Raw genomic sequence first — 12,149 nt, forward strand, 5'->3', positions numbered from 1 at the left:
AACAGTTCCACTTGACTTACCTTTCAGTATTTCAGTATTTGGATTTTTCTCTTGAGAATTTAATTCTCACCACACCATCAGCTACCAGTGTTAAATGCTACATTCAATGCTGAGCTCTTGCTATTTAGATCTTTGTTGAGTTTGGCTATTTTTTGTAAACGATATTACACAAAGCTTTATCCAAAAGTAGGAAGTTTCTGTTCTTGAGTGGACAGAACTAAAGATATGGGACTTCATCAGAGCTTGACTTGTTTTGTTCTTGTTCTTGCACTGTCTTGCTTCTTCTTAAGTGTCTCTCTAGCTCATGAAAGAGCTTTCTTTTCGGGAAAGCTCAATGACTCTGAGACTATAGTCTCCAGCTTCCGCACGTTCAGGTTTGGTTTCTTCAGTCCTATTAATTCCAAAAGTCGATATGCTGGTATATGGTATAACAGAATTTTTATACAAACTGTGATATGGGTTGCTAACAAAGATAAACCGATCAATGACTCCTCTGGAGTTATTTCGGTATCTGAAGATGGAAATGTCGTTGTTACTGATGGTCAGAGGCGTGTTCTGTGGTCAACTAACGTCTTTACTCGAATCCGTGCCAATTCTACTGTCGCTGAGCTTTTGGATTCAGGGAACCTCGTGCTAAAAGAGGTGAATACAGATGCGTATCTTTGGGAGAGCTTCAAGTATCCTACTGATTCTTGGTTGCCAAATATGTTGGTTGGGATAAACGAAAGAACCGGAGGAGGAAACGCCATGATAACTTCTTGGAGAAACCCTTCAGATCCGTCGCCGGGGAACTACACTGCTGCACTCGTTCTTGCTGCATGTCCTGAGCTCTTTATTTTTAACAATAATAACAACAATGCTACAGTGTGGCGAAGTGGCTCGTGGAACGGCCAGATGTTTAATGGTATACCAGATGTATATCCGGGGGTCTTTCTTTATAGATTCATAGTTAGTGATGACAGCAATGGATCAGTCACCATGTCATATGCTAATGATTCAACTTTGAGAAACTTCTACATGGATTACAGAGGATATGTGATCCGGAGAGATTGGAGTGAGGCTAGAAGAAACTGGACGGTCGGATCGCAAGTTCCGGCAAACGAGTATGACATTCACAGCCGATGTGGCCATTTTGCGTCTTGCAATCATCGAAAAAGCCCGCTTTGTTCTTGCATTAGAGGGTTTAAGCCAAAGAACCTTAGAGAGTGGAACAATGGAAACTGGACTGGTGGATGCGTAAGAAAGGTCATTTTGCAGTGTGAAAGACAGAACAATAATGGGAGTGCTGATTGGTTTTTCACGCTGCAGCGAATGAAATTGCCTGACTTTGCAAGCAGATCTGAATTCAGCGAACCAGAATGCTTAAAGACTTGTTTGCAGACATGTTCTTGTATAGCTTTTGCTCATGGCTTAGGATATGGCTGTATGATTTGGAATGGAAGCTTAGTTGATTCACAGGAGTTGGATGCTCGTGGAATGGATCTTTCTATCCGTCTTGCACATTCAGAATTCAGTTAAGTAGACTTCTCTCATATTACTACTTTAGTGTGATTGTAGTTTTACTAATTCTGCTAATTCTTTCCAATTCTCAATAGAAACACAGGACAGGAGACCAATTTTGATTGGTACATCGTTGGCAGGCGGTATTACTGTTTTGGCAGTTTGTGTCCTTCTGGCACGAAGTATTGTCATGAAGAAAAGAGATCAGAGTTTATGTCCTTATGTTTGCTTCTGATTAACCGTTTAATAGTTTTAGTTTTAAACTCTAATAAAACCTTTGGTTTCGGTCTCAGTGAAAAAGAAAGGAACAGATGCAGAGAAAATGTTTAAAAGAGTGGAAGCTTTAGCTGGTGGTAATAAAGAAAAGTTGAAAGAGCTACCATTGTTTGAGTTTCAAGTGTTAGCTGCAGCAACTGATAACTTCTCTCTTAAAAATAAGCTCGGACAAGGAGGTTTTGGTCCTGTTTTCAAAGTGAGTATGACTAAGGATTATGAAAACAAGAAACAAGAATTTCTGCTGACATATTTTTTGTTGCAGGGTAAGTTACAAGAAGGGCAAGAAATTGCTGTGAAGAGACTGTCACAAGCATCAGGACAAGGGCTTGAGGAACTTGTTACTGAAGTAGTTGTGATTTCCAAGTTGCAACATCGAAATCTGGTGAAATTGCTTGGCTGCTGCATTGCAGGAGAAGAAAGGATGTTAGTCTATGAGTTCATGCCAAAGAAAAGCTTAGACTTTTATATATTTGGTAATTTATAAGTATTGTTTTTTTGTTTTCAAACTCTGTTTCAATGTTATCACCAGGTCAAATAACATAAGCTAATTTGGTTCAGATCCAAGGCAAGCAAAACTTCTTGATTGGAAGACAAGGTTTAACATAATCAATGGAATAAGTAGAGGTCTCCTGTACCTTCACAGGGATTCTAGGCTGATAATCATTCACAGAGATCTGAAAGCTAGTAACATCTTGTTAGATGAAAATCTGATTCCGAAAATATCCGATTTCGGGTTGGCCAAGATTTTCCTAGGGAATGAAGATGAAGGAAACACTCAACGGGTCGTTGGAACATAGTAAGTTACGCCATTCTAACCATATGTTACATTCCTTTTTTTTTCCCATGAAGGTAAATGTACCTGATGTTACATCCTGCAGTGGCTATATGGCACCTGAGTATGCAATGGGAGGACTGTTTTCAGAGAAATCTGATGTTTTCGGCTTAGGAGTGATACTCTTAGAGATTGTCAGTGGAAGAAGAAACTCACATTCAACTCTATTACCCTATGTAAGTCTACCTAAGTCTACTAAGTTACATTCAACTCTCTTATGCTTCTCAAGCCAGAAAGCTTCTCTATCTGTTTTTTAATAGATATGGTCAATCTGGAACAAAGGGGGGATTAATGGTCTGGTAGATCCTGAGATCTTTGACCAACTCTTTGAGAAAGAAATACGCAAATGCATCCACATTGGTCTTTTGTGTGTGCAAGACGCTGCTAATGATAGGCCAAGTGTTTCTACAGTGTGTTCTATACTCAACAGCGAGGTTGCAGACATTCCAGAACCGAAACAGCCTGCTTATATGCCTAGAAACGGTATTTTAGAAGCTGAGTCCTCTGAGAGCAGTGACCTTAAAGCCTCTACCAACAACGTCACCATCACTGATGTCTCAGGACGTTAGAACCTGCAGAACCAAAATGTACTGTGTAATTTCGTGGAAGTCTTAAGCATTGCCAGAGAAATATATCATCTATCTTTATAGATGGTAATGGACAAGACATTTCTGTTCATACAACAAATTCCCACTGTACTAAATCATAAATAAAAATCAAGAATGCTCATCTCTTGAAAGAAAAATCTCTTAAGCTTTTGCTAGTCCTTATTGGAGGAAGTTCCACAGATGTAAGAGCCGGCTTCTTTTCTGAGCGTTCATGCGAAAGAGAATGATGTGTGGAAGTTTCAGCTTCTTGGTGTTGAGACTCAGGATCCCAAAATTGGTGTTCATGATGACCATGACCAGAGTATCTAGGAGAAGGAGAAGCTGGGTAACTTTCAACGCTACGGTTATTGAAATTATGAAGGAGATGGATTGGAGATGAGCCATGTGTTGGTGTGGTTGGACGGCTAGAGAAAGGTGTGTTTGATCCCGAGTGTCTTCCGTGTTTAGTCTGGTCCTTTGCTGTGTGATGCCACTTCTTTAATGCCGTGGCTACTCTTTCGTTAAATACCGTTGGCTTCATTTTAGTACCCATCTACACACATTTTTCATATACACAATGTCAAAAAAACTAAAAGATCATATATCCAAAATCTGGTTCTGTCACACTCAATGTTGTTTAGTACCTGAGTAACAAGTGCATAGAGTGGAAGAGTCACATAGCTGCAAAGTATCTGCACAACAACTCTGCAAGATTTGTAAAATAGGGGAAAATGTTATTATACTTTGTCAGTCAAAGGACTAATTCTCAGAATCAACAGTCAAGATTATGTAAGCTTACCCAACTACAATTCTAATGACCACATCTGCATTGCTTTCATGGAAACAATTCTTGAGATTAAATTCATACTGCAAATAGGAAAAATTTATGACATAACAATTAGTATGGCCTGAAACAACAGCAATGTTCGTAAAGAGAATGAAATGGCTCGCTTACCGTACTCCAGGCAAAAAAGGCAAGTTGAAATGCATTCTGCAAAGTGAAAAGGAATTGGTTCTCATGAGTTAATAATAATTCTACTGTTATGAGAAAAAAAACCGAAAGAGAAGAAACGAGAGGTGAAGGATATAGTATTGTACCGTAAAAAGGACCAAGTGGATAAGGAAAAGAATGAAACGTGGCTTGCCAAACCAGAAGAGGTCATCACCAGGCTGAACCACCGGGGCGCCTCTCACCACATCACCTTTCTCTTGGATTCTTAGACCCAATTTGGTTATTATGACTTGAAGCTTTGTTCCAACGATTAGAATTACGACTAGTGGAATAAATGGTAACCAAAGGTAAGAACGTAGTCCTGTTTCAAAAGAGAACCGATGTCAGGTTTTGTGCATATATTGATGCAGCTAAGGCCTAATTTGCACAGTAAGCAATCAACATTTACCATTTGTATTGGTCAAGAGGAATAGCACGGCGACAAACCAAATAACCGGACTGCATAAAGGTGGCAAAAGATTAATACAAAATATCCAAATTGGCTTTTCTCAGACTATAAAGAAAATCATGGTTAGTTCCAAACCTGATTTCAACAACAGTTTTGAAGTCTTCCTCTAAGGATCTCTGAATATACTTGCGGAAATCGAATCTTGATTCGCTCCCGTGAGCCAAATGTGCCTGAAAAAAATGTAGTTAGAACATTGTCTTGAAAGATAAGTGTTATAAGGGGAAAAGAATAAATTCCTTACCATGATGAAACCATGTCTTAGTGCTAAGTAATCAACTTTGGTGACAGATCCATAGAACTGTCTGAAAAAACACACAATCCATAGTGTTATACTCGTCTTGCTCCAGAAACTGAGATGTCTTCTCCCAAAAGATGTGTCCCTTGCAAACCTGAACCTCTCAGGATCTGCATAACAAGAATGATTCACTGTAAATTTCCCATTTCGGTCTTTTAATTTCTGTCGACTACTCTGATTCACATACCGTTGGAATACTGATACTCTATTGTCTTAGTCTCCTCCTCCCATGACTTCCACCTCCTCATCTGCAATACTCAAGAAAGCAAATATATAAATAATCTTTCTTGATTCTCGCCTTAGGCAAGGCGAAACTCACAAGAAATGTTACCTTAGTCTTTCCGAGAGCATAAGTAACAATGCAGTAAATAACATGAACCACGGCGAGCACAAAGATGAAAATATGCAGCTGGTGGATCCCATAAGCAGATACAAAAGCCACTTTCCCCTGAGAAGATTTATCAATTGCAATCAAAATCTATCCGTTTTACAAGCCAAGAATGATTTGCATATGTATAGGAGATAGATATTGTTGTTAGTTACCTTCTCTGCACATTTGTCATAACCTTTGGTGGCTAAACTTCGTCTAGGGATATAAGATTCAGCTAACTCAAGAAGAAGTCTATGAACGGGTTTATCTCCATCACCATCACCATCTTCTTTCTTTCCGGTGTCTTTCTTGTGGTATTTTCTAGCTTCAGCCTCGGCGCTGCAAGGGTGCATTGTCGATGCAACATTCTTGGAGATGCAGATATTTGAGATTGGTGTTTGTCCAATTGTGAGGAGTAGTGATATGAATCCCAACAGCATAAGCTCTGAATCAAGTTTTAAGTATAGGAAATATATAAGTAGCTTGTTAATAATGGATGAAGTTAGTTAAGTAGAAAAAAAGATTAGTTTTTTCTAGTTACCTGCTTTGACCTTTTCAAGAGCTTCAAATAAAGCCTTCTTGTGCTTCTTTTTAAACCACTGTTTAGGTATATAAAAAAATAAATGGGCAGAGATTTTAATTATTCACATATTTAGTAATGATAGTGATGGGAGAAGAAGTAAACAAAATGAAAAAGAGAGCATTAACCAAAGAAGAAGACATAGAAACAGAGCAGTAAGCAGATCAAGAACACAAAAAACAGAGGAAGAAGAGCTTATAAGAGAGAAAAAACAGAGCAAGAACACGAAACAGAGGAATCTTGAAATAAGGACTAAATCTAAAGGGGACGACTTACGGTTCCAATTTTGTGAATAGATTTTTCGAGGACAATCGAAATGAATAGTAAGACGAAGCAAACAACAGCTACTGCCCAAGTAGAGGTCTCTTCTAAAGTCCGCTCTTTTACTTGATTCGCCATTAGAGCTTTAATCCAAAGCAAAAGCAAAACCCCCTAAATGACTCTTCTCTTTCTTTCCAAAGATCTTGTCTTTTTTTTTTTTGTTTTTTTAACAAAAGAAGTAAAGAAACAAAACACGAGAAGAGACAGAGATTTCGTGTTCTTCTTCCTTTGCTCTCAGTTTTAAATTACTACGCAAACGCAAGTTACGAAAAGCACATTTGTGTCGTAATATATATATAGAGAGAGAGAGAGGAATGAGAGAAGGCGAAAGAGGAAAGGGGGAAGGGAGAAGATAAGACCCGTAATGAGAGACTGTAAACGAAAGGCTTCGTCTATATGTATTAGAATACTAGTAGTATACTACGTCGTTCGTTCGTCTTTTGGAGAAGAATCGTTCAACGTTTTGACTTTCGTATTATTCCCACATGTGACGACTTCTCAAGTACTTTCAAGTCTTTTTGTTTTTTTTGTTTTTAAACATTTCTCAACTACTTTTGATGTCTATGGCCGTCAAAATAATGTTTTAATTCTATTTTTAATAATCTATAATTTGTCGCTTGTTTAACTCGGTTTTTGTTATTTGTTGTAAAAAAATTTTAGAGAAAGATGTTTGTAAGAACGACGAATAAGCAAATTTTGAATTTGAATTTAATTTTGTTCAAATTTTGTTTACTTTAGATTGTATAAAAGCTATATATGTATATATGAAATGGCCACTTGAGTTGAAAGACATACCATAATGAGATCTCTCGTTGGAAAGTTCGTCCTTTTTTTTAATTTTTTTTTTCTGACTGCTTGTTTTCAACTTGTTTGTTGTTCTATCTAATATAAAATAAATAATAAAGGGATATATAAATAAATAAGCTTACTCGTTAGACGACAAAAAAGAATTATCATACTCGTTGAAATAAGATAAGTCGGCCACAAATTATTTTATGAAAGCAACATTTGATCTCTTAACAAATTTCTGTTAGAAGTTTACAATTGACGTGGGTTAGTTAATTTCTTTTTTTTCTTCTTCTTGTTGTTAATTAACATATATATATATCTCCTAGATTTTAATTTAATTTTGGTAGTCAATTATTATACAAGAGTCTTATAAAATATATATTCGAAAACAGCTTGTACAGATATGATGAACAGATGCATGCAACAATGATTAATTAATAGAAACATTATTATAATTCCCACTGATATCAAGAATCATCATTTCTTAAAAGAAGAATTGCTGAAGCTTTTGCTAGTCCTCACAGGAGGAAGTTCTGAAGATGAGAGAACCGGCTTCTTTTTCTCTGAGCTTTCATGGGCAAGAGGATTATGTGTGGAAGTTTCAGCTTCTTGGTGTTGAGACTCAGGATCCCAAGAGTGGTCGTGTTCTTGAGAACTTGGGTGACTTCCAACGCTCTGTTTATTGACATTGTGAAGGAGATGGCTTGAAGATGATTCATGTAATGGTGTGGCTGGACGGCTAGCGAAAGGTGTGTTTGATTCCGAGTGTTTTCCGTGTTTAGTCTGGTCCTTCGCCGTGTGATGCCACTTCTCTAATGCCGTGGCTACTTCTTCATTGAATACTGTTGGCTTCAGTTGACTACCCATCTACACACATTTTAATTTTTATCAAACACAATGCCAAAAAAAAAACAAAAAAATCATGCATCTATCCAAGATCTGGTATGGACGTAACACTATAAGGTTCGTGTACTACGTACGTGAGTAACTAGCGCATAGAGTGGAAGAGTCACATAGCTGCAAAGTATCTGTACAAAAGCTCTGCAAGATTTATAAAAGAAAGGGGAAAAGGGTTATTGTACTTTGTCTTAAAAGGACAAATTCTCACAATCAATAGTCAAGATTATGTTAACTTACCCAACTAAAAGTCTAATGACCACATTTGGAATGCTTTCATCATGGAAACAATTCTTGAGGCCGAATTCAAACTGCAAATATCCAAGATTTATAAACTAGTATGGCATGAAACAGCAACGTTTGTAAAGAAAATGAAATGGCTCGCTTACAGTACTCCAGGCGAAGAAGGCTAGTTGAAATGCATTCTGCAAAGTGAAGAAATTTTGAATTGGTACGTATGTACTCATGAGATTATTCTACTGATAGGAGCAGTAAAAAAAACGAAAGAGAATAAACGAGTGGTGAAGGATAAAGTATATTGTACCGTAAAAAGGACCAAGTGGATAAGGAAAAGAAAGAAACGTGGGTTGTTAAACCAGAAGAGGTCATCACCAGGCTGAACCACTGGGGCGCCTCTCACCATATCGTCTTTCTGTTGGGTTCTTAGACCCATTTTTGTTATTATGACTTGAAGCTTTGTTCCGGCGATTAGACTTACCTGAAGTTATATTCATTCTGTTAAAAACTGGCGGCAAAAGAGACAAAACCGAAGAAAATGTTTGTTTATCGGTATATTAATTGTACTTACGACTAGTGGAATGAATGGTAACCAGAGGTAAGAATGTAATCCTGTTTCAAAGAACAAACCGATGTCAGACTATTGATACAGCTAAGATGTAATTTTTGCGGTAAGCAATGAACGTTACCAGTTGAATTGGTCAAGAGGAATAGCACAGCGGCAAACCAGATAACCGGACTGCATAAAGTTGGAAAACGTTAAGACAAAATATCGAAATTGGCTTTGCTCAGACTATACAAAAAAAAAAAAAAAAAAAAAAAACTGATTCTATACAGTTATGCAAATATCTAAATTAGATTCCAAACCTGATTTCAACAACGGTTTTGAAGTCTTCCTCTAATGTTCTCTGAATATGCTTGCGGAAATCGTAGGTAATAATTGATTGGTTACGTGGAGCGAAATGCGCCTATAAAGTTTAGTCAAGATTATTTGTCTTGCGACATGAGTGCTATAATAAAACATTAGATAAAAAATAATAAATTCCTTACCGTGATAAAACCATGTCTTAGTGTTAAGTAATCAACTTTGGTGATAGATCCAAAGAACTGTCTGAAAAAACACACGATCCATAGTGTAATACTCGTCTTGCTCCAGAAACTGAGATGTCTTCTCCCAAAAGTTGTGTCCCTCGCAAACCTCGACCTCGCAGGATCTGCACAAACACAACAAGAATTATTCACTTCCCATTCCGGTATTTAAATTTTGTCCAACACTCATATTTTATATTTACATACCGTTGGAAAGCTGATACTCTATTGTCTTTGCTTCCTCCTCCCACGGCTTCCACCTCCTCATCTGCAATACTCAAGGAAACAAATATATAATATAATCTTTCTGCATACACTCTTGATTCTCGCCTTAGCCACTGCATGCGGGAAATTAAATCACAAGAAATATGTTACCTTGGACTTTCCGAGACCATAAGTAACAATGCAGTAAATAACATGAACCACTGCGAGAACAAAGATGAATATATGCAGCTGGTGGATTCCATAAGCAGATACAAAAGCCACTTTCCCGGGCTAGAGCAAATCCATCAACGGCAGTCAAAACTTGATAGGTTTAACAAGCCGAGAATGATATTTATATATATAAATGGGAGATTAATTATAAGTTACCTGCCCTGTGCATTTGTCGTCACCTTTGGTAGCTAAACTTCGTCTAGGGATATAAGATTCAGCTAACTCAAAAAGAAGTCTGGATTTTTCTCCACCTCCATGTTCTTTCTCTGCAGCCTTCATCTTTGCAGCTTGGGCAGCACTGCAAGGGTGCATTGTCGATGCAACATGCTTGGAGATGCAGATTTTTGAGATTGGCGTTTGTCCAATTGTGAGGAGTAGTGATATGAATCCCAACAGCATAAGCTCTAAATCAAATTTGAATATAATAGAAGATACAAAAAGTTTGTTAATAAATAATGGATGAAGTTAAGTGAAAAAAAAAAAAAAAAAAAAAAGGGTAAGAAGCTTGTCAATATATAAATGATGAAGTTAGCTAGTTAAGTAGAAAACAGATTAGGTTTTTTAGTTACCTGCTTTGACCTTTTCAAGAGCTTCAAATAAATCCTTCTTGTGCTTCTTTTTTAACCACTGTTTAGGTATATATAAAAAAAAGTAGGGCAGAGATTTTAATTATTCACAGATTTAGTAATGATAGTGATAGGAGAAGAGGTAAACAAATGAAACACATTAGAGCAGTGACCAAAGAAACAGAGAGGGAAACCAACTCCAAGAGACTTACGGTTCCAATTCTGTGAATAGATTTTTCGATGACAATCGAAATAAATAGTAAGACGAAGCAAACCACAGCTACTGCCCACGTAGAGGTATGCTGCAAATTCTGCTCTTTTTCTAGAGTGATCTTATTATCCATTAGAGCTTAATTTTTGTTTAAAGCACCAAATGCCTACAGAGAATCTTGTCTTTCTATACAAGAGAAGTAAAGATTAAAGAGATGGACATTTCATTTTTTTTTTTTTTTGCTCTCAGTTTATTTAAGTAGGCTACGCAATATTCGAAAAACACACAGTTGTGTCGCAATATATATAGAGAGAGCAATGAGAGAAGGAGAAAGGGGAAGAAGATAAGACCCCTAACGTAATGTGAGGACTGTAGTAAACTAGAGAGGCTACTATACGTACCGTCGTCTTTTGGAGAAGAATCGTTCGACTTTTCTATGATTCTTTCATGTGACGACTGTCGACTGACGAGTGACGACGAGTGATGACGACTGCTGACCAAGTTATCACAGTCTAATTTATCACTCTTTGTTTTGAAAGTCTATGGCCTTTATGGGTCAATCATGTTTTTTTTTTTTTTAATAATAATCTATAACTTAATGTATATTTTTTGGCCTATATATGTTAATAATTCTCCCCAAACTTTTCCAAAAAAAAAAAAAAAAAAAAAAAGTTGTAAGAAGGAATAAGCAAAGTTTGAATTTCAATTGTTTTTGGTATGATGTTTTGTTTATATTTTTTGGTTGTATTAACTGTTAAAGCTATATATCAAATGGCCACTTGAGATATACTATATACATTAGAGAATATCAATAGCATTAAATTCCCCAACTTCTTTGTTATTCTATCTTATTTAATAAGTGATATTTAATATATACTCAACACAAAATCTATTTTGTACTCGTTAAAATAAATCATTAAAAAATTTAGAATACTTTTTTTTTCTTTTTCTCTTTTTCGTTTCAGTCTTTATCAAAATGTAGGTTTTTAAAAACAAAGCTTAACGATATATCAGATAATTTTTTTTTTTTTGTGGAGGCATAGAAGAATTTTCAACCGTAATGAATGCTACTTGAAATTTCAAAATTATATTTTTTTTTTCCACCAATAGATGACCGAGAAGCTGAAACAAAAATAAGTTGGCCAAATATAAATTTTGGAAAAAAACATTTGATAATGTGATTTGTTCTTTATCTACAAAAGTTTCCGTTTTGGAGTTGACCATTGACGTATGTTAGTTTCTTTTTCTTCTTGTTAATTTCCTATAATTTTAGTTAATTCTGTTAATCAATTATAGTACAAAGTACATGCAACATATTCGAAAACAACCTATACAGATATAGACATATGCATGCAGCAATGATTAATTATACTGTAGGTAGATTAGATGCTTATAATTTTTAAGTGGAAAATTTTAGTGAAATTAGCCGACTCTCCCTTTAGCCATCGGTGTTTATATTTCAATAATCTAATATTAATGCCACGCAGATATGATAATTAATAGTATTGAATATTCTTTTCACGTCACTTGTAATTAACATCTTTTAGAATAATAAGAGTGGGGCTTAGGTTGACACACGATTAACGAAATGCTGACAGAAAAAAGAAAAAGACTAAACATCTCATGTGGACTGCGGAAGTAAAGATAGACATATTTCGAAAAACGGTCTATCCAGAACATTATCTTTTGGAAAATCTTCAATCT

General features: G+C 36.2%; 3 protein-coding genes across 7 annotated transcripts; 1 reads left to right on the plus strand and 2 right to left on the minus strand.

Annotated features, from left to right (window-relative positions):
* The first annotated feature begins 154 nt into the window (after positions 1 to 154).
* On the plus strand, positions 155 to 3,353 carry LOC104769994 (G-type lectin S-receptor-like serine/threonine-protein kinase At1g11300). Of its 5 annotated transcripts, none has more exons than XM_087508354.1 (7): positions 155 to 1,513; positions 1,596 to 1,709; positions 1,794 to 1,972; positions 2,039 to 2,249; positions 2,335 to 2,572; positions 2,655 to 2,784; positions 2,842 to 3,353. In XM_087508354.1, exons 1-7 carry the CDS (start codon positions 226 to 228, stop codon positions 2,863 to 2,865), a joined length of 2,184 nt encoding a protein of 727 aa, XP_087364480.1. In that variant the 5' UTR covers positions 155 to 225; the 3' UTR covers positions 2,866 to 3,353. The 5 variants fall into 5 exon arrangements, with proteins under 5 accessions (XP_087364480.1, XP_087364478.1, XP_087364479.1 ...); XM_087508352.1 differs by having other exon boundaries at positions 2,869 to 3,353; XM_087508353.1 differs by lacking the exon at positions 1,596 to 1,709 and having other exon boundaries at positions 2,869 to 3,353.
* Positions 3,227 to 6,915, minus strand: LOC104770014 (MLO-like protein 2). The gene is made up of 13 exons (XM_010494365.3): positions 6,177 to 6,915; positions 5,862 to 5,919; positions 5,494 to 5,765; positions 5,282 to 5,398; positions 5,138 to 5,198; positions 4,897 to 5,060; positions 4,731 to 4,825; positions 4,596 to 4,645; positions 4,294 to 4,508; positions 4,151 to 4,186; positions 3,995 to 4,062; positions 3,840 to 3,900; positions 3,227 to 3,748 (listed from the first exon to the last, which is right to left on the minus strand). Exons 1-13 carry the CDS (start codon positions 6,297 to 6,299, stop codon positions 3,335 to 3,337), a joined length of 1,734 nt encoding a protein of 577 aa, XP_010492667.2. The 5' UTR covers positions 6,300 to 6,915; the 3' UTR covers positions 3,227 to 3,334.
* A 449-nt stretch (positions 6,916 to 7,364) lies between these two features.
* On the minus strand, positions 7,365 to 10,967 carry LOC104770023 (MLO-like protein 2). The gene is made up of 14 exons (XM_010494376.3): positions 10,447 to 10,967; positions 10,238 to 10,295; positions 9,825 to 10,072; positions 9,609 to 9,728; positions 9,441 to 9,501; positions 9,195 to 9,358; positions 9,012 to 9,112; positions 8,834 to 8,883; positions 8,716 to 8,756; positions 8,452 to 8,625; positions 8,297 to 8,332; positions 8,148 to 8,218; positions 7,991 to 8,051; positions 7,365 to 7,877 (listed from the first exon to the last, which is right to left on the minus strand). The coding sequence occupies exons 1-14, from the start codon at positions 10,576 to 10,578 to the stop codon at positions 7,488 to 7,490; spliced, it is 1,707 nt and encodes a 568-aa protein (XP_010492678.1). The 5' UTR covers positions 10,579 to 10,967; the 3' UTR covers positions 7,365 to 7,487.
* Positions 10,968 to 12,149: the final 1,182 nt, after the last annotated feature.

The sequence above is a fragment of the Camelina sativa genome, chromosome 3, assembly GCF_030686135.1.
Source record: "Camelina sativa cultivar CO46 ecotype springtype chromosome 3, ASM3068613v1".
Taxonomy (NCBI): domain Eukaryota; kingdom Viridiplantae; phylum Streptophyta; class Magnoliopsida; order Brassicales; family Brassicaceae; genus Camelina; species Camelina sativa.